General features: G+C 31.6%; 1 protein-coding gene across 17 annotated transcripts in view; it reads left to right on the forward strand.

Annotated features, from left to right (window-relative positions):
• Positions 1 to 20,138, forward strand: part of LOC139513282 (ras-associated and pleckstrin homology domains-containing protein 1-like) — an 83,406-nt gene extending 63,268 nt beyond the window's left edge. For 10 of the 17 annotated variants that reach the window (XM_071301627.1, XM_071301630.1, XM_071301631.1 and 7 more), the window contains 9 exons: positions 2,447 to 2,515; positions 4,577 to 4,654; positions 7,602 to 7,761; positions 10,363 to 10,484; positions 10,843 to 10,917; positions 11,264 to 11,407; positions 12,715 to 12,825; positions 13,506 to 13,607; positions 14,320 to 20,138. In XM_071301627.1, coding sequence (XP_071157728.1) covers positions 2,447 to 2,515; positions 4,577 to 4,654; positions 7,602 to 7,761; positions 10,363 to 10,484; positions 10,843 to 10,917; positions 11,264 to 11,407; positions 12,715 to 12,825; positions 13,506 to 13,607; positions 14,320 to 17,265 — 3,807 coding nt within the window. In that variant the 3' untranslated portion in view covers positions 17,266 to 20,138. The remainder of the gene's footprint in view (positions 1 to 2,446; positions 2,516 to 4,576; positions 4,655 to 7,601; positions 7,762 to 10,362; positions 10,485 to 10,842; positions 10,918 to 11,263; positions 11,408 to 12,714; positions 12,826 to 13,505; positions 13,608 to 14,319) is intronic. The other 7 variants (XM_071301635.1, XM_071301636.1, XM_071301634.1 and 4 more) reach the window with 1 other exon arrangement.
• The last annotated feature ends 2,100 nt before the right edge of the window (positions 20,139 to 22,238 follow it).

The following is a 22,238-nucleotide window of genomic DNA, read 5'->3' on the forward strand; positions in this document are numbered from 1 at the left end:
TTTGAAAAAATTTTCGTCGTATATTGCTATCACGTTGGCGTCGGCGTCGTCGTCGTCGTCGTCGTCGTCGTCCGGCGTCCGAATACTTTTAGTTTTCGCACTCTAACTTTAGTAAAAGTGAATGGAAATCTATGAAATTTTAACACAAGGTTTATGACCACAAAAGGAAGGTTGGTATTGATTTTGGGAGTTTTGGTCCCAACATTTAAGGAATTAGGGGCCAAAAAGGGCCCAAATAAGCATTTTCTTGGTTTTCGCACTATAACTTTAGTTTAAGTGAATAGAAATCTATGAAATTTTGACACAAGGTTTATGACCACAAAAGAACGGTTGGGATTGATTTTGGGAGTTTTGGTCTCAACAGTTTAGGAATTAGGGGCCAAAAAAGGGCCCAAATAAGCATTATTCTTGGTTTTCGCACAATAACATTAGTTTAAGTAAATAGAAATCAATGAAATTTAAACACAATGTTAATGACTACAAAAGGAAGGTTGGTATTGATTTTGGGAGTTAAGGTCCCAACAGTTTAGGAATTAGGGGCCAAAAAGGGACCCAAATAAGCATTTTTCTTTGTTTTCGCACCATAACGTTAGTATAAGTAAATAGAAATCTATGAAATTTAAACACAAGGTTTATGACCATAAAAGAAAGGTTGGGTTTGATTTTGGGAGTTTTGGTCCCAACATAATAAGGGGCCCAAAGGGTCCAAAATTAAACTTTTGTTTGATTTCATCAAAATTGAATAATTGGGGTTCTTTGATATGCTGAATCTAACTGTCATGACTGTGTATGTAGATTCTTAACTTTTGGTCCCGTTTTCAAATTGGTCTACATTAAGGTCCAAAGGGTCCAAAATTAAACTTAGTTTGATTTTGACAAAAAATGAATCAGTTAGGTTCTTTGATATGCTGAATCTAAAAATGTACTTAGATTCTTGATTATTGGCCCAGTTTTCAAGTTGGTCCAAATCGGGGTCCAAAATTAAACTTTGTTTGATTTCATCAAAAATTGAATAAATGGGGTTCTTTGATATACCAAATCTAACTGTGTATGTAGATTCTTCATTTTTGGTCCTGTTTTCAAATTGGTCTACACTAAAGTCCAAAGGGTCCAAAATTAAACTTAGTCTGATTTTAACAAAAATTGAAATCTTGAAGTTCTTTGATATGCTGAATCCAAAAATGTACTTAGATTTTTTATTATGGGCCCAGTTTTCAAGTTGGTCCAAATCAGGATCTAAAATTATTATATTAAGTATTGTGCAATAGCAAGTCTTTTCAATTGCACAGTATTGCGCAATGGCAAGAAATATCTAATTGCACAATATTGTGAAATATCAAAAAAAAAATTAATTAGAGTTATCTTTCTTTGTCCAGAATAGTAAGCAAGAAATATCTAATTGCAAAATATTGTGCAATAGCAAGATTTTTTTTTAATTGGAGTTATCTTTCTTTGTCCAGAATCAACTTAAATCTTTGTTATATACAATATACAATGTATATTCACTTTTTACTACCAACTGATAAATTAAAATAATCTTTACCATTCAGTGATAACAAGCAGTTTTTTTACATCTTAATATTTTATGATGTATTTAAATGAGTAGTTATTGTTGCAAACTCCATTAGAAATTTTAATTGAGATTAGTTTTGGAATAAGGGAAAGGGGGATGTGATTAAAAAAATTGGGTTCAATTTTTCTCATTTGAAATTTCATAAATAAAAAAGAAAATTTCTTCAAACATTTTTTTGAGAGGATTAATATTCAACAGCATAGTGAATTGCTCTAAGAGAAAACAAAAATTTTAAGTTCATTAGAACACATTCATTCTGTGTCAGAAACCTATGCTGTGTCAACTATTTAATCACAATCCAAATTTAGAGCTGAATCCAGCTTGAATGTTGTGTCCATACTTGCCCTAACCGTTCAGGGTTCAACCTCTGCGGTCGTATAAAGCTACGCCCTGCGGAGCATCTGGTTGGAATTTGTATGGCACAGTACCATTTTGGTCTGGCTTATGAATTTAGTTTTTAAGGCATATTGAAAATATGATATGAACATCTTGACTGGAATAATGTGCTTCAAGACATAATGTAACCCATCAAGAGGATCATTTCATATTTAATAATTTGCCTTTACAATTTCATTAAGGTATTAAGATGCACATGACTTTATTACAACTAGAAATGTGGATGTGTCACCTATTTACATTTCAGAGTTTGATAACTTGTTTTTAAGAGGACTTAGATATGTTCATGAATGTTTTAACTATTGTATATTGTCAGACCAAAAGTCCGACATTCAGGAAGAAAGATTAAAAGAAATTAAAGTAGCACATAGTTTTTAACATTAATATGAACGATAAACATAAAGATTTTCCTCTTAAGACAGGTTTTAATATGTTACAGTTATTGTTTTAATGTTTGACATTTTTGGATATTTTTAGATGCATGAACTTTTAATGTCTCAGTTGAGTTTGTTTGAAGAAGAACTCCATAAAGAGAATTGTCCTCCTGTAAGTCTAGATGCCTGTGTCACTGTTCACTTGTGTTGTGCTTACTCTACCTATTCCTTGCTTCCTACTAACACTACATCCCTTACTTTGTACTAATGCTTTTCTATAAATGGCTTTCTATCTTTCCTTTTCTTACTTCTTTTAATGACATAAATTCTTTCCTGAATCTTTCTGCTGCTAAACTGTTGATTGTCTTGTGTGTATCTGTAACAGTAATGGCTGCTGCTTTTATGACACTTGACCTGTTGCAACTTTATCTTTGTTGACCTCTACTGTATCTTCTGTTGACCTCTACTATATCTTCTGATGACCTCTTCTTCATCTTCTATTGACCTTTACTATATCTTCTGTTGACCTCTACTTTATCTTCTATTGATCTCTACTATGTCTTCGGTTGACCTGTACTATATCTTCTGATGACCTCTACTATATCTTCTGATCTTCTGATGACCTCTTCTTCATCTTCTGATGACCTCTACTATATCTTCTGATCTTCTGATGACCTCTATTATATATTCTGATGACCTCTAGTGTATGTTCTGTCATTTCTTATTGATAAACCTTTTTGTGTTGTGGCATATAAGTTCGCACTACTGCTAGTGGCACTTTTGTTAGTGATGTAGTTAACTTCTAACAATTAGACACTACAGCATTATTACCTCTTTTTAAATGTGTTACATGTTTATTTCCTAGAATTCTCCATTTATCTAGATGTGCTAAGAGATTTTATAGCATCAGTTTGCACCATTAGCATTGCATGTAATATATATACACTTATCTCACTGTAAACTATTTCTTTGTTCAACAATAATCAGATGAAGAGAGTACTTTTCATTCAGTTTCACACGTTTTCATAAAAAATGTTGCATGATGCATGAATATTGATAGGTGTTTAGGAAGCAGCTGTAGACCTTAAAAGATTGGATTGATAAACCAGCATAAAAAAACAAACAAAAACATACATTAAGATGTTACAGCAAAGATAATCGGGAACCGTTACATAATAATGGGGATATTTAAACTATAGCTATATACATGATATATGGTGTAATTGCCATTGAGACAATATTTTCCCCCAAAGACCAAAGGATGTAATTGTGAATTTCCACATATCTCAGAATAGATTTGAGCTATTAATATTTCTGTAAAAGATAGGATGCATATTGAAGGTCAAGGAAACAAAATTGTATAATTCACTATATTGATGCAATGCCATGTACTTAAAATTTAAAAATAAACCATCTGCCAAAAGCCTTGATGATAATTAAAGAAGCATAGTTCTTTCAATTTAAGTTTATGCAGACATTTGTGTAGTTTCATGTTTTATGTCACGTAAGAAAAACAACTTATTTTTGTTCGCAGACTACTATAACCCAATGTTTTTCTGCACAATGCAATAAATATAATCTTCAAAATGCTTGCATAATCACATTTCTTTTACACCCATTTCTACTTTTTACACCATTAGGTTTATGTGTCTGTTAAGTGCTGCTTTAACGTCATCATGATATATTTTGATTATACAACATGTATATAATTGGAAACTACTAAAATATGGATGTATTTTTTAAGGTTACTTTGCGTAGAGGGCTAGTATGGGCATTTTCCATGGATAGGTGTCTGTCACCTATCATCCTGCATCTAATGTAAAAATTAAAAACAAATCATTTTCTCGTGAGACCACTTGGCCAAATGGTTTAGAACATAAGGACTAGCCATGAATCTTCCTTTATGGGGTGTACTTTAAAAAAAATTTATAGGACAAGCTGACAACATTTGTTTGGTGCTAGTTTTTTTTTTAACAATTATATATTTTATGAAAATCATGAATGATCTCAGGTTTTGCATTTTATTTAAATCTGAATTTTTTCCTTTTTTTGAGACCAGACAATAAGGTACCGGTATCAGTAATAACTTCTCACCAGCTTTTACATTAGTTTTGAAAAATGATTTGATAAATTGTATCAAAAAGTCTTTGTTACACAAATACATAAAGGCTCTTACTATGAAACATAATTACATTTACTAGTGTTTTCACTGTGCATTATTTTTATTTTGTAGGATGAACAGAAAGCAAGATTAAAAGCAGAGAAAATAAGAATAGCTTTAGAAAAGATCAAGGAAGCCAAAATTAGAAAGGTAGTACAAAACATTCATCCTAGGAGAATTAGAAAATTCTATGTTTTGAAAGATTTTAGCTAACATGCTGAATAATAACTAGATTTGTCAATAAATATTTATTCCAAAACAAAAAGGAAGTCTCATCATCGATCACATCACAAAGGTGTGAAATTAACAGATGAAATAGTCCAATTGAGAGTTATTTTGGGTTTCCATATTACAACAAACTGACATTGATCATTGAAGTATACTGCCATATATCATAGACTTAGGAAATTACATCTGTCAATCTGGACTTTCTCAATATATGTAAAGAACTGTATATAAAGATCTTTTCAAATGTTTTTTCATGTTTTATTGGTATTCCAAACAAATGAATAAATAGTGGTCTTGTTGGCGTTCATACCAAATCTTCTTATTTTATATAATCACACACCCCCAGTAAAGGACAACAAGAATCAAACTTTTCAATTAAAAAATAAAACAAATATTTAGTAAGGCCAACTAAAATTAATTAGTAGATTTTCATCCAAATTTTCGAAAAACATGGGGCGGGTGGGAGGATTTTATTTTTTAAATTTTATTTCATATGAAACCCTCGTCACAAGTTCTTCATACCGCGGGGTATATGCTAGTGGAAAACAAGCTTGTATAATGTATATACATGTTGTATAAGGAATCTGACACTATTTTTTAAACTCTTAAAAAAAATCCATGATTGGCAACCACTGTTATACATGTAATTGCCGCTTTAGAAACCTATTTATAGTATACATCAAAGGGAAGAGAAATGCTCTCTTCAGTTGGACTAGACCTACACCAAATTTATTTTGCTTTTTAAGCAATGGTTTGTAGTCCACATAAAATCAATAAAATGTATTGGTACAATTGTATGCAACACAAGTATTTATGCAACACAAGTATTATGAGTACAAAATAAAATGTAAACTCAGTGTGGAAAGTAATTATGTGATGTAAAACATGAACTTAACCAAAAAGTAGTTTTTTAATGACCAAATTGAGGGTATTTGGACAGTTACAGAGGGTGTTTGCTGTTTGTCAACAAAAACAACAGACATGGGTAAATATAAGGGAATTGAAATGCGTGTTTGTCGACTTTTTTTTCTCAATATACGGTCATAAATCAAACAAATTCGTGCTTGTGTCAATTTCTTTAATCCAGTCATGTTTTTTGTACCAATTTGTTCTACGATTCTTGCGCTTTGGATATCAATTACAGTCCAAATTTCCTGACACAAAGTCATCGTATAAATAAAGAAAAAACACGGTTTTCGATTCACTTGTGACTACCGCAATTTGCGTTAAATGACAAGGCGTTTTACTTGTTACTCGAATATTTCATGCCCTTCTCGTTATCAATCTCTATTCTCGGTAGATGTCGTCATAATAGAGCAGCAGAATATGTCGTCTCAATCATATCGTTATTAGATTACGCGGAGAAATACAAAAACGAAACAGGAAGTGTTGAAAGAAACGAAATTATCGATGGTTCCCGGTAACGGACATGATAAAATCCGGAAATCGTATTTTTGTTAAATAAAAAAAATCGGGGCGGGACAATTTCTGAGGGGCGGGCGGGGATGAAAATCTAGCAATTAATTTTAATTGGCCTAACACCTAAAATGCATCATAAAGATGTAATAGATACATTTGAAAATTTCAGTTACGCTCATAACTTTATAACCTGGGTGTAAGAAATGTTTTAGTTTGAAATGTTGCCAACATTGATTTGTACATAAAACATTTATGAATGAAACCTCAATTTATATTAATTCTACAGTGAAACCCAAAAAGTTAAAACATACAAAAATGAAAAGCTAATTTTTCTTTGCACTTTTCGATATGATGCTGATCATTTTACTGCTGATTATAGGATCCTTCTGCTATGACTAATAGATCTCTGTGTATATTAGTATCTAAATGGTTTTGTTTTGGCTTTCCTATCATCCTAAAGCCCTTTTGTACATTTATTCTTTTTTGGTTATTCACAAAATGTTAAAACATTAAACATTGATTTATATTGATGATTAATATAGAAAAGTATTTTATTTCCAACTGGGTGCATTTCATGGCTATTAAAAGTTGGGGAAGATTGATTTCTGACAGTTTCTAAATCATGAAATTTGTTTGTTAAAAATAAAAAATTACTAAAGTGTAAATTCCAGCAATCTGGAAATGTTTTAGTGTGTTATCCTGGTATTGCAGTTGTATAGTACAGGCAATATTTTTATTGGGTTGAAAACAAATGATATGTTTAGCATGTGAGATAGATCTGAGAGATACTTAACAAGCTTATATTTAAAAGAAAATAAGACCAGAGTTAACTGTTACTGTATTAAGATGTTAGAAGATGTGGTATGAGTGTCAATGAGACAACTCTCCATCCAAGTCACACAATTTGTAAAAGTAAACCATTATAGGTCAAAGTACAGTCTTCAACAGGAAGCATTGGGTAACACCAAACAGCAAGCTATAAAGGGCCCCAAAATATGACTTGTGTAAAACCATCCAAATGGGAAAACCTAATCTATACGTATAAAAAACGAGTAATGAGAAACATGAAGGAACCACATCAACAAACAACAACCACTGAACATCATGTTCCAGATTTAGGGTAGGTGCAAACATAGACAGCGGGTTGAAAGGTTTTAATAGGTACCAACCTTCACCCTTACCTGAAACAATAACATCACAACATAGAAAGACACTATAAACCATCAATATGTATGCTTTGTTATGTAATATATGTATTGTATTCCAAATTCCAAGGATTTGTCACAAATGCCAAAATACAGGTGATAGATACACAGGTCAACAATAATAGCTGTAGCTATCAAAATACAATATGACATCAAACTTGTATAGTAAAGAAATTTACAACACATAAATGAGTTACAATTAACATTGCATCATATGTTTTGATATTGTATGTATTTTATTTCAGTTGTTTGTTAGAGCCTTTGCTAAAGATGGAAGCAGTAAAAGTATTTTAGTGGATGAGAAAATGTCGATTGGTCAAGTATGTAGTATCCTGGCTGACAAGAACCATGTACGACTGAATGCTAAACTAGCTGTGATAGAACATATGCCTGATCTTTATATGGGTAAGAACTATAAGCTTGAACTTTATATTGGTTTATTGCAAAGACCTACAATTTTTGCTGACGAATGATATCATAAATTGCAGTTTTTACAATTAAACCATTAAACAGATTTTATTAGCTAGTTGTGATGACAATAATATAAAAACAGTAAAGGTATTTTTTCTCTAAATAGTGAATCATAACACATTGAAAGTAGGTGAACTTGTTTCTCTTTTAAACATTTTATGACAGGAGACAACAATGAAATGGTTAATTATAAAATCTATAGTCAAGTCAGGTTTGTCTGTTAGCTGACTAATAGGACAGAAAGGGAACTTTTACCTGAAATGCTGAATTTGGAAGACAACATTTTTATTTTTTTACCATGTTAATTAATTGTAACAATTGCTTTATTGAAAATATTATCTTCATATTTCTACACTATCCATTACATCATTACCCATTTCCGTTAGGTATCCACCCACTACTATCAAATCAAAACAGATGTTACATGTATAAAAATTCATTGTTTTATATCTGGATTCTTGCTTAATTTAGCTGCTTTTTATACAATAACAAAACTGTTGGTTCAACTTGTTAGATGAGTAAATACAGTGTCAGTGTGTAGTCTATTTATCAAAACAAAACCTTTTTTCTGTAATATAAAAAAAGAAGATGTGGTATGATTGCCAATGAGAAAACTCTTTACAAGAGACCAAATGTAGCAAGTTATATATGCAAGTCAAAAAGTAAAAAGAACATCTTAAAAGGCATATTTATGTAGAAATAAATTATCTTCTTGGGGCATGAGATGTATTTTCATTATGAAATAAATTCTAGAGATTTCAGAATAATAAAAAACTGCCAATGAACATTAATGTATTATATTTCCAGACAAATTTTAAGGCCATGCTAAATTTGACACCAGGTTTTATAGGTTCTTACATTAGTTGGTTTCATGATATTCCAGTAGAACTTTAAAGACATTTATTATCAAACTCAGCCAGTCATGAAATAAGATTTCTAAATCTGTATTGTAAATTACTTTCCAACACTTTGTTGAAGTTGTCACGTTTTTTGTCAGAAAATAAACATTGATTTTTGCAGTGACATTGATGATATTGTTTTATAATTTGTTTCCTGGTTTGGAGGAAAATTCTTCTGACATGAAGTCTAATAAGTTCAATGATCAGAATTTAAGATTGTCTTCTGCAAAGATGAACTTGCAATTACATGTAATAGTCTACTCTTTTACCAGTACATGTATTTTACTTTCTTACAATCATTTAATTGAAGTAGTTTGCCATTTACCCAGTTGAAAATATGCCAAGACAGACAGTTGAAATGTACATTTATGCTATCATCTGTATTACAGAGTATTCGTCAGAAAGAGATATTATATGAGTCACACATAATACAAAGAATTCTATCGTTTAATGTTTGTATCAGAATACACATGAGTATATTAAGACCATTGTATCACTTACAATTTTAAAATTCAGTCATAGTATTGATTAATTGAGTAAATGATAATAAAATTGTGAGAATTATTAATTATCATTTAATTCAATACTAGTTCTCATCTTTCTCTTTTAAATGTGATAAAATTCTCAATGGGCTGTATTGTTGTTCTTTGTGGTAATAAGTTAGTAAATATTAAGGTATTGATTGGACGTGTTGTGTTTTATTGAAATGATCATTGCTGTATCATTTGATCCTTAAGATCATTATTATTTAAATCGGATAACTCATTAAAATTGAAATAAACTTGATATTTTATAGCCTTGATAAAATTTTAAGCAATTTTGGCATTTAAATTTCTTTTGTGATATAGGACTTAAAATTGATTGCAAATTTATATAGTAATTTTTGCATCAGCAAGTTTATATCATTTACAATCTGAACGGTATTGAGCGTTAAGATGTTTCAACACAAATGTAGCTGTTCTGCATTATTCATTTTTTTAACAAATGTATAATCAATACAAAATATAAATGACATTGTAAATATTTTATTACAAAAAGTTCTTTTGATATCATAAAGAAGTTCATTATCCAATCAATAGTCAACTCAGACGTTACAATTTTTAGCCAAATTAACTGCCACAAACATTGGTAGGAATTATTATATTGGATTAAACTTAACGTCATTATTATTTGAATCATTTGAACTGGTTTATTTATGCATCTTCTATCACAGTTAAAAAAATCAAGATTTTGACTGGTTTTATGATCCCAAATCGGGATTCAGGTTGAGGGATGAAAATCGGGATGATACCATGAAAATTGGGATAGTTGGCAGGTCTGGCCGGTACCAAATATTAGTCAGACTTTTTTTTATACAAGTCTGAAAGTTGAAAGAAGCAGTAAGAACTGTTAAGTTAATGTTTTCAATCTTTGCCTTACTTTTCAGATAGGGTGAAACCAATGCAAATCTCTTAAATTTAAAACCCACTCTGCTTTATTATACAGAACATTACAACAATGACGTTTTGTGTTACTTTTTCTCCCTATATTCTCTGTGTACTTTGAATGATTACATTCTTTACTTTTCTACAGAATGAATAAACTTAAAGGCATTATTCTATTTGACTGTAATATCATGTCCTATTTATCATTACAGAGAGAATTTTAGAGGACCATGACTGTCTAGTAGAGAATATGGTAATGTGGACCAGGGATTCTAGAAATAGAATCTTGTTTGAAGAGAGACAAGAGAAATTTGATTTATTTAGGCAACCAGAGGTACATTAAATACTATAGTATTGGAAAACACTAGGTTGGAAGTACAAATGATGTCTATTTTATCTTCAAATGTTAGAATATGATTGGAATTTCATTTTCAACCATCAAAACACAGACTGAAGGCCACAACTATTTAACTATAGTACTGTTATTCCTTAATTGATAATTATGCCAAAAAAGTTAGTTAAAATAAGACATTCCTGTACATATATATGTTCAAGGAACAACCCTAATTGTATTAATCACGGTTTCTGTGTATGATTTTCTGAGGGTGCCACTGTAATGGCTTCCATCACTATCCTCTAGATGTAGTTGAAGATCAGTTATGTATATTTACAAATACTGATTTCTGTTTCAGAAATATTTATTGGTCAGTTCCTCCTCGGAGAAAGGTGCCTCATTAGCGCCTAACCAGAGACACAAACTTGTACAGGTAAGACTTTAAGAAGACAGAAGGACTTATTAAATGTTAATAAAACAAAAAGAAATTTGAATTAATATTCTGATAATTGTATAGTTTTGTATATGTATTTCCTTTTTTGTACAAATGATTTAATCATCATTGAAAATATAAAATTCTTTTCCACATCAACAGTAAAGTGGTTTGTTTTAATTATGTCAAAGGCATAAAATGAATGAAAGATAAACTTTTATTTTACCTGATAGAAGGAAAACTTTTATGAGGAAAAAATGCATAAATTTTGATTTGTAAATTTGTTTCAGACATGTCCAAATATTCAGAGGAAAAGATGTCTTATTTCTTTTTTCTTGTCTTACAGGAATTCTTCAATGGTAGTGCTCAAGTCCCAGAGGTTGAAGGTGTGATGTATTTGAAGTCAGAAGGAAAGAAAGCATGGAAAAAGTTTTACTTTGTTTTACGAGCTTCTGGACTGTACTATAATCCTAAAGGGAAAGTTAGTAAGGTGAGTTTGCTATCCATTGGTATACTTATACCTTCATGTACAAATGATATAAAAAAAAACATAGCTTCAGACATTGACTTAACTGTACTGCAATATAAAAAAAAGCAGAAGTGGTATAATGACCAATGAGACACCAGAGTTAAAGGAAGAAGTGGTATTAGCAATCAGAGGTTACCATACAGCCTTCAACGCAAAAAGAATAGCGAATAGTGAGCGCTCAAGCCACCCTTAACCTGGGACAATGGTTCAATGGCACAACATAAGAATGCAAGATAAGTAAGTCATGAATAGAAATTAACTTTGGTTAACAATAAACAAAAGATAAAGACACTAAAATAAATATGTATTTGGTCAATTTCAGAAAATAAGGGTTTTGGGTTTGCTAGGCATTATTTTAGCTCACTCACAAGAATGAAGATTTAATAAGGAATTGTTAACTTTTAAGAAAATTCAATTGAACCCTAAACAACTTCACATTATAAAACTGTTATGTGTTTAAACATCTGATATATTAATGAACAGTTGTAATAGTAAAACTTGATGAAGTAAACAGTGTGTAATATATTATGTTCTCAAGTTTAGGTTTAGTAAGCATCAAAGGAGTAAGTTCGGTAAGGGCCATATTTGGCCCCAATTATAAAGTTCATAGTTACAAGACAATAACTGATTTAAGTTGCCTTTAAGACATGTTAGGAAGTTAAAATTAACTTTTTTTGTCAAAGTTTAATTCTAACACTTTGAATTTTACATCCAAAAAAGGTCAAAATAAGGAATTTTGGTGAAATTTGACAAAATCAGCTAGATTTCAACCAAATGAAGGACCAGGAAACATAGAGCGCAGGCGTCGACAAGCTTAAGATTCAAATAAGACATGTTAAATGTCTATACAAACATTATTTTCAAAGATCTTTGTTGTCGACGTATGCGCTCTATGTTTCCTGTCCAATAATCTATAGAAATTTACCCATTTTCATTGATTTTTTCGTGAAAAATCAATATGAGTACAACTTGTGACGTCATAATGAAACGCAGAAACGTAAAATTTTCAACAAAATGGTTTATATCCTAGCTAGTCAATGTATTAGCTGTAATTTATCGTGATATTGGTCGATAAATCTGAATTTGAAAATTACGCTAAAAAAGGGGGCCATTTTAGGACCTTATCGAACATACTCCTTTGTTTAGTATATCTTTGTTTGAGATCCTGTATCTCAATAAAAGTAAAAAATTACCTTTTGAGACTTCTTAGTTTAATACAAAACAATTTGACCTTCACAGAAGAATTAATTTTAAATTTTTCTTTTTAGGCTCCCAAAGATTTAACCTGTATGGTACAGTTTGCTTATGTGGATGTGTACTATGGCCTCGGATGGAAGAAAAAATATCATGCTCCAACTGATCATGGATTTGCTCTGAAAGTAAGATATATATATTCTACTGAAAAATTAATTGCATGTAAGAATTATACGTTTTTGCTCTCATGCAAAGGCTATAGAATTTGTTTTAAAGAAAAAAGATGAATATGTATTTTCGAGACAGAATAGTTATGTTATGTAATTCAAAAGTTAATAGAATATGATTTATTAACTAACTTCCGTTTCCATACTAGTTTTATTGCTTTCACATTGCTATCATATTTGAATGGTGTTGACAAAGTAAAATAAAAAATGATCACAGATGATAATAGCATTCTTATTCAAATATAAATGCATGACTTTAAAAGATATGATACATGTACAAACAAAAATCACAGAGCATTATTTTAATTGCATCTGAAACCCGATTCCTGTTAGAAGTTCATAGCAATTTGCAGTCTAAGAGAGACAATCAGGATTATCAATAACATCTATTATGTGGATTATTAAAAAATGAAAAAATAGAGAATTTGTTGAAAGTTTAAATACAGAGTTTGTGTGAATTGTATTGTTTGATGACAGATTTGATCAAGACATTGTAATGGCAATTAGTAAAACAAGAAGTGATTTGACTGTTTTAATAAATGTAACTAATTCTACAAGTTATTAGAATAGATAATGCTTTGCATACTATACATGCTATAAGCAATGATTTAACAAAATATTGACTTTATATTTTGTAGCATCCTCAGATTCAGAAGAAAACATCAAAATACATACGCTACTTCTGTACAGAAAACAAAGCTGCTTTGGACCAGTGGATCATGGGTATTAGAATGGCAAAGGTAAACATAGGATCACTGATTGTATTGTATAATCTTGTATTCAGAGTTAAAAACCATTATGGCTTGTGTAAACTGTAAAATTTAGAAGTTTGTTTGACACTTTCAAAATTTTGAGAAATAAAATGAGACTTAATACTACATTAATTACAGCTCTTAATTTATAATTCATTGCATTTTGTAATGTTTTGTTTTCTTCAATCACATTTTAGTCTCAGATTTTGTAAAAAAAAAATACCATGATGAATAAACAAAATTTCAGAAATTAAAGTAATAGACTATGCAAGGATTAAATGAACCAACTTTACTATATCTTGAACATTTGATGGCAGTATGGAATAGAAGGTAGAACAGTATTGTTTTGAAATATTAAAACAAGAGATAAGGTACAATTGAAATACAAGTGAAAATGGACAAACAATAAAATAAACTACAAAACAAATTACAGCCTCCTTTTGAATGGAAAAGAAAGAATTTGATGTATTAATTGATGAAACAAAATCACAAAACACATGTAAAAATCTGGAGCAAAGAAACAGCCTTTTTGCCATTCTTCATCTCAAAGTCAAAGTCAAACTTAAGCGAAAACTGCAGAATATGTTTAAAGTTTACGGTAGGTGAACATTTTGTTGTTTAAGTAAGTTTTGGTAGAATAAATTTCATCATTAATTTTAATTGGTGAAGATGACTTAATTTATATTTTGTCTTGTTTCAGTATGGCAAACAATTACAGACTAATTATGAGAAACTGAGAACTGAAGTATCAACATGGGACTCAAGGGAACTCAGGTCAAGTGTTTCTGATCCAGACACGTTTGATGAAACTTTGGAATTTGTTCCGGGAAGTAGCTTACAAGATAGTCGTTTGTCGATGCCAGAACCTGGATCTCGTCATTCAATTGTTCACGTTCAGAATTCTACATTAGTAAGAAATAGCGCGGGGAGTGATACAACTATATGTGAATCTTCAGATGAAATCATGTGCTTAGAGTTGAATTCACATCATGAACGTAAATCCTCTCTTACAGGACAGAGTATGTATGAATTGCAAAGACCTGTTGTTAAACGTGTGTCGTTTAGTAATACACATTCTGTTATAAATTCTGAGGGAGAGGAAATAGTCCCCTTACGACACAGAGATTCAATAACAAGTTCTTCAACAGAATCAAGTGAGGATTCTATTTCAAGTGGAGAAATGCGCTTCAATAGTGTTTCTCGTGCAAGCAAAATGCGTGCTAGAATACCAGTTACAACTGAAACCACGCGACACATGTCTGAAATGTATCAACAAACAATGGATGGAAGTAGTATATCATCTTGTGAATCTTATGGAACACACGAAAGGAAATCTTCACTTACAAGTCCAATTCATTCTCATAGTTTTACTGAAAAAGACAGAAGGAAATCTGCTCCTGTGATTCATGGAGAAGGGAAAGAAACTCGACATGAAAGGAAAAGTTCAGATTCATCTCGTGAATTTAAAGTACGTTCAATTTCTGGAGACAAAGAGCCACTTTATGAAAATATGCATGAAAGAAAGAGTTCCGATGACTCAAGAGAATTTAAGATTCATTCTCGTAAAGCTTCTAATGAAGGAGTAAAAGAATCACGACATGAGAGAAAAGGTTCTGATGGATCTCGTGAACTAAAGGTTCGCTCTCAAATTATTCCCTCAGAAAGAGGAATTCATGAATCACGGCATGATAGAAAAGGTTCGGATGGTTCAAGAGAATTAAAAGTTCGCTCACAAGCTATTCCAAATGACAGATACATACAAGAATCTCATCACGAAAGGAAGGGATCTAACTCGTCTCAAGATTCATTAAATCGTCAAAATCACTGTGACAAAATATCAGGTATTCATGCGCAACAATTACTGACTGATGTAAAACGAACAGGTTCTCCGCCCCCTCCAAACAAACAAGTGCAATCAACTCAGAATTATAAACGACCACTAACTCCACCACCAGCTAGACCTATTCAACCAATCGAGGAAGTTATGCCGCCTTATTCAAGTTTACCACTGTCACCACCTCCAAACAGAGTAATGTCACCAACACCAAGTAGGGAAAGGCTTTGTACACCGCCACCACCCCCGACACATTCAAATATCTGTAATATGAGAGAACGTTTGACGTCACCACCACCGCCACCTATCCAGAGAGTTATGTCACCACCTACAGTCAATCGAGAGATGACATCACATTCTAGGTCAAGTTCTAGTTCTAGTCATTACAGCAATCTTAGTACTGAGGACCATTTTCCAGTCCCTCCTGGAGAGTGTCACAAGATGTCATCGTACCCACAACCTCCATCTACACTCATGTCTACTATGTCAAACAAGTCAATGGCTGCTCCACATCACATGACTTCACCTGCTGCACATCACATGACTTCACCTGCAATGTCAAACAAAGCCATGCCACAAACACTACCACAGGCATTAAAGTCACCTCCGATGCTCAGCCATCATCAACCTCCACAATTAGTAATGTCACCTCCTGCGTCTAAACATTTCTCCCAGAATGCACTGCCATTGTCTCATCCGATTGCTTCACAGATGTCTCCTCCCGTCTCCTCAGACTTTGCTACACCACCTTCCCCAGCTCCACCTTCAATGGTTCATACAGCAGCTTCTATACAATCCAGTTATTCAATGCAAAATGATTCATCACCACCAACCCCTCGGAGTTGTGTACCTATGCCTCCTGCAATGCCTTTGTTGCAGAATCGTTATGTAAGCATGGAAATAGGAGGAATTAGTCCATTACGAAAAAGTGGACCTGAAACTGTTGTTCATACACATGCTCCACAGATGTCACCTCCTATAGTGAATCATCAGCCAGGTGCTTATAACATGCCAACACAAAAACAGAGACCGTCTCCATTATCATGTAGTACACAAGCATACAACTCACAAAATTCTCAAAATGTGATATCACCGACAATGTATTCTCCTGAAGGACAGCATTTTAATGCCATGACAACAAGTGGACCACAATTTAATGGACCTTATGACCAAATGTATCAATGTGGTCAACAGCGTGTTATGTCATCTTCTATGCCAACATCAAACAGTTCTATGATTCCACAGTCTGGGAAATCAAGTGCAATATATGACAGTTATGGAAATTCTCATCAGCCACAAAATCACATGTCTGTGCAATCATCTGTCTCATCAAGTGACGATCATCTACCACAACAATTACCATTTCTATCAGAATTATCTCAGAGACCACAAAAAGGAGGTGGCAAAGTTCCTCCGGCTACATTGCCAAAGCCTGATAGTGGACCGAAAAATATTCAAAAATACAATGGTGCTAATTCTTATGAACTAGGAGTAACTTCTCCAAATGGACCTTCGCCTTTAAGGCCTAATTCAAATATAGGCAATAAGTCAAGACCCCCACCTCCTCAACGGAGTGAAAATACAAGACTTTCAAGTGAAATCAAAACTACTAGTGCTGATATACATTCTGTGCCAAATTATGACCCCCTTTATGAAAACTTGGGTGAATGTGAGGGACTGATTGATATTAATGATCTTCCCCTGCCACCACCAGAACTGTTGGAGGGAATCGGTGGAGGTGTTCCAAAGAAAGGAAAAGTTCCTCCTCCCCCACCAAAGAGGAGTTTAGAAACACATTTGACTAGTCAGTAACTGCTGTTGTATGTATATACCAGTGAAATATTTTTTTGTTTAGTTTCAGATGACATAATAATGTTAATGTTTTGTGCAACTTATATAGTGCAGAGAAAAAAGGTAACTTAGGTTACATAAACTAGTCAATGTATTAATTATAAACAATATGTAAACAAGAAACTTGTCTTAATTTGGGTCATTGGAGCATATTAGACTTACGTTTTTTTACGATTTTTATTCAGATCTTTGTAATTTGTGTATAACTTTTCTATAATTGTTCAGTTGAAAGCCTGTTTGTAAACTCAGGACCCTGAAAATTCAGTTTTTATATCAAGTTCTGTAATCATTTTGATCTTGCTTATATCAGCCCGTAACAACAAACATTTATACTAAATCAACATTTTAGTTCATGTAAAAATGAAAAGATCATTTATATTTTTTGTCCAATTAAATGCTACATTTTTTTTTTTTTTTATATATATTCCATTTTAATAGAACTCAAATTCACAGGATCATAGAGGAAAAAGATTTGTTTATTATCATAAAAGATTTCTGTATTGTCTTATATATTAGCCCAAGACATAGCTGAGGGACAGCTAACAAAGGGGAGTCAAGTCATCTAAAACCATAATATTTGATCTTTATATGAAACAAGGATAGTAACGTTAGTACATAACTCATCGTTTTGAATTTCAGTACTTAGACTGAAATACATGTTAAAATTAGGATGAATTTTATGAACATAAAACCATATTTTGTTTACTTTCTACAATCCATAGATAATAGTGCTGTATAAACTGTCTCAGTATGTTCCACATATAAGTCGTGTATACATTTGTAATATATATGTCATGTATGTGATCAGGTGCTGTCATCCTTTGTTTTTTTAAATAAATATATATGTGTAAAATTTATGTTACCATGACATACATGAAAGGTGACAAGTATGGAAGAAAGTTGTTATTGATAAGTTTTTTGGGTTGTTTTTAACTTTACTTTAAATTTAAAAGTGTATTCTGAACTTAATATCACGATCAAAATCAGCTTGTAATTGTTGGTATCATATCCTTTAAGGCTTAAAAAATACAAGATTATGTATTTCTCTGATCCATTGAACATTGGGTACAAGTTTGAGGTCAAAGTTTGTTACTTTTATTGTATGTTATTTTAATAAAGGGATTTTATAATTTTGAATGTTTTCTTCAAAACCATTTTAAATAACTATGCCAAATGAACCAATGAAAGCATTCTTCCTGTTTCTTAAAAATAGCCATATTAGAACAAACTTTTATAAATTTTAGATGCATATTTATATGTTGTGTACATTTTTGACAATGAAAATGTTTTGAGATGAAGATTTATTTTAAAATTCTAGTCATTTTTTATCAGTTATAAACTGTCAACTTTTAAAATCTTTTAAAATGTTTTGATTACTGTTTACATGTGTTTTTTTTGTTTTGAATATTTTCAGCATTTATAAGCAAACACCTTTTACATTTTCTATATAACATTTTAGTAGAACAAACTGGTTTATTTTATCATTATCTATTTGGATATGAACTATGTTAGTGTATTCCATACATTTTTTTCTCAGTTGAGTGACATTTCGAACACTTAGAAAAAATACCTTAATATGGAAACACTTCAAGTCTACCATTAGAATTAAAGAATGATTTGAATGGTCATATGCAATGTTTTATTCTAGAACTGACACCAATGGACTTATTTTTAAATCTGGTGGTCTTGTTATGAAAATCAATTAGAAAAGAAAAATAAAAACAAAATTTGACTGGATGTTTTGTCCTCACATAAAAAAATTTTCACATGGACAAATTAGAAATACTACAGAGAATACTAGTGAACTCAAAATTATACACACACATATTTAGAACCCAATTTTATTTTAAAAATGTGTGCAGTTTTATGATCAAAACTTGAAAGTTACATTTGTTTAAAAACATGCATATGATTACACAAAATAATATTTTTGTTTTTGGTTCAGCTGTTTTGTTATGTGATTAATACTTTTTAGCTGTAAGTGGGTATTTTGTTTTGTTATGATTTAATATTTAATGTGAACAATTAGAAATGTGACAGATTTTTGTCAGTCTACACATTTTTATTGGAATTTGTTGAACTATGGAAATCCAAATCTAGCTCACCTGGCTTAGAGGCCCATATGAGCCTGTGTGTCATCCTTATTTGTTAGTAAATAAAATTTACTCTGAAAACACTGATAATTGAACCTAATTTTGATGTTACTCATCCTTAGGGTGTCTTTTTCCATACATATGTTTTACCTTGCATCTATCTAACATACTTATCATTACTGTAAATAGATCACAACTAACACCCAAGAATAGGAAAAACTTGCAATAAAAAAAAACATTTTTGACTGGAATACTGCAGAATAATTTCCCATGAAGATAAGCATTTGAATGGTCCATGTGTATAGTGAGGTCAACTGTAAATGCATGCTCCATCAAACTACGCATCAAAAAGGATGAAAAATCATCAAAATTATGGTTTCTAGTGGTCTTCTTTAGACAAAACTTTTTCACCTTAATAAAAAAGTTTCTTTTCTATTGTTTTAAAGTAAAAAAAAATTCAACATGATATTTGAGAACCTGAAATCATTTTTTCACTTTGGGGTTTCTAGAGAGGTTCTACTCTTTATTTTTCAAATTTAGTTGAACATTTTCCTATCTAAATAAGTGATTATTGGGGTGTAAGTTTATCATTGAATCATGGATTGTGTGCATATGTATACAAATTGTGTATTGTGATTGCTTATTATTATAGATAAGACTAGGCATTTATTGTCAGGTTTGTAAAACCTGTATGTCCACAGATAGAGTGCAACTCATTTAATAAATTATGTCTCAGATTTAGTCTGTGTTATGTCATATTTTACAAATCATTACCAATTAATAACAGTGTTTCTAATTCAGTGATCAAAACAAAGACTAGACAAGACTCAAAACAGTGATCAAAACAAAGACTAGACAAGACTCAAAAAATGTACCAAAAAGGAAAACACTACACATTGAACTTCATACCAATGTTCATAGTGGAAAGTCATGTCTCTATGTATTGACAAAAGATAAACACTAAACAATACACTTTACAACAATCTTCATAAATCATCAGATAATAAAATTGAGAATGGAAATGAGGAATGTATGAAAGAGACAACAATCAACCAAAGAATAGAAAACAGATGAAGGCCACCAATAGGTCTTCAACACAACGATAAAATCCCACATCCAGCTGAACCCTAAATAGACAATAACTGAAAGCTCGCATTACACCTGTTTCTTAGCCTCGTACAAATACAGCTGATATTTAAAGACACTAAAAAGTTATTGTCTTTATCCTGCAATTAATTCTGTATATTGTTTGTGTTTTGAAAGACACAAAAACTTACATTTTTTGCACTTATTTCCAATTTAAAATCCCTTGAGGCCCGCGTAGTAATATTATAATCACACATTCAGCTGAAGACGAGTTTGCAAAAAAAGAATCTCGAAAGGTCAACAATAATACATCGCTCAAGGTGAAAATTATCTATTTTAACATAACTAATTTCAATAGTAAAAACAAATAACAAAACATTGTCAAATTTGAAACAGAAGTGTGTAAGTTGTCCTACGCTTCAGACTTGACATTCAATAAACATGCATGCTAAAATTGGCATGGTTGATTTTGGTTGATTTTGTTACACAATCATACACATTCAAGTTTTGAAATTGATAATTGTCACCGTAGAAAAGACTGCTGTTCATGTGTGTATCGTGTATGTTATCATAAAATTGGTGTTATTCTTATTGCTCAAAAGAAACAGAACGTATAAAAATAATCGTTAATTCGCATAAGGTCAAACAGTATGTCATTGGAATGCAACTGCAGTACACATTCTGAGTTCACGCAGGATCATACAATACCTAGTGCGACAGTGGGTGGAGCTTTAAAGCGATATCTGTATAGTATACAGATACAGCATAGTGATTTCTGTAGGGCTGTATCTGTATTGTAGGACACCCAATTGCAGGATAAACAAGTATATGTACTAGTTCAGTGACAATGGATGTCATACTAAACCCAGAAATATTTAAATGAACTAAAACCAGACCAGCCTCCATGTGTGGTAAAACCATATATTGGACTAGAGATAAAAGTAACTGAAATATATATGATGTAAAGGTGGAAAAATGAAGTTTTCAAGATACATAAATGTATTTAACAATTACCTGAATGATATGATACAATCCCATAGTGAACAAGAAAGATCTTAACAAGGCAATTAAAAATGCACAAGGGGTTAGGGTTAGGTAACTGCACATACCTTCGGTAATAAACAATTTATTAATAAAAAGGGGTGCTGCATGACCCAAAGGGCAGATTCCTTTGGTGCATTTAAAAGGGTATTGCAGGCAATTTATGGTTTTTAGGAGAACATATAAAAATATAATACTGAAATATCAATAGGTTATCTCACAATTTGTCCATTCTTTAAATAAGAGTGCACATGCTAAAATGTCTCACCTTGTTTACTAACCATTGATATTATGTTGATAATCCTACTAAATATAAAGCTTTACAACAATTATCACATAAACTTGACATGATCCAATAAAATGATGTCAAGGTCATATAAACCAAACACGAAAAACATGTACACCTTACAACCATTCAATACACAAAATATAGTTGACCTATTGCTTCTAGTTTTTAAGAAACTGACTAAACCACCAAGAAAACTAAACATTGACCAATGAACCATGAAAAGGAGGTCAAGGTCAGATGAACCATGCCAGGCAGACATTTACAGCTTACAATCCTTCCATACAACAAATAACAAGTAGTCACTGAACCATGAAAATAAGGTCAAGCACAATGGACATGTGACAGATGGAAACTTGTGACACAAAGCATCTATATACAAAGTATGAAGCATCTAGGTCTTCTACCTTCTAAAATATTAAGCTTTT

The sequence above is a fragment of the Mytilus edulis genome, chromosome 2, assembly GCF_963676685.1.
Source record: "Mytilus edulis chromosome 2, xbMytEdul2.2, whole genome shotgun sequence".
Lineage (NCBI taxonomy): Eukaryota > Metazoa > Mollusca > Bivalvia > Mytilida > Mytilidae > Mytilus > Mytilus edulis.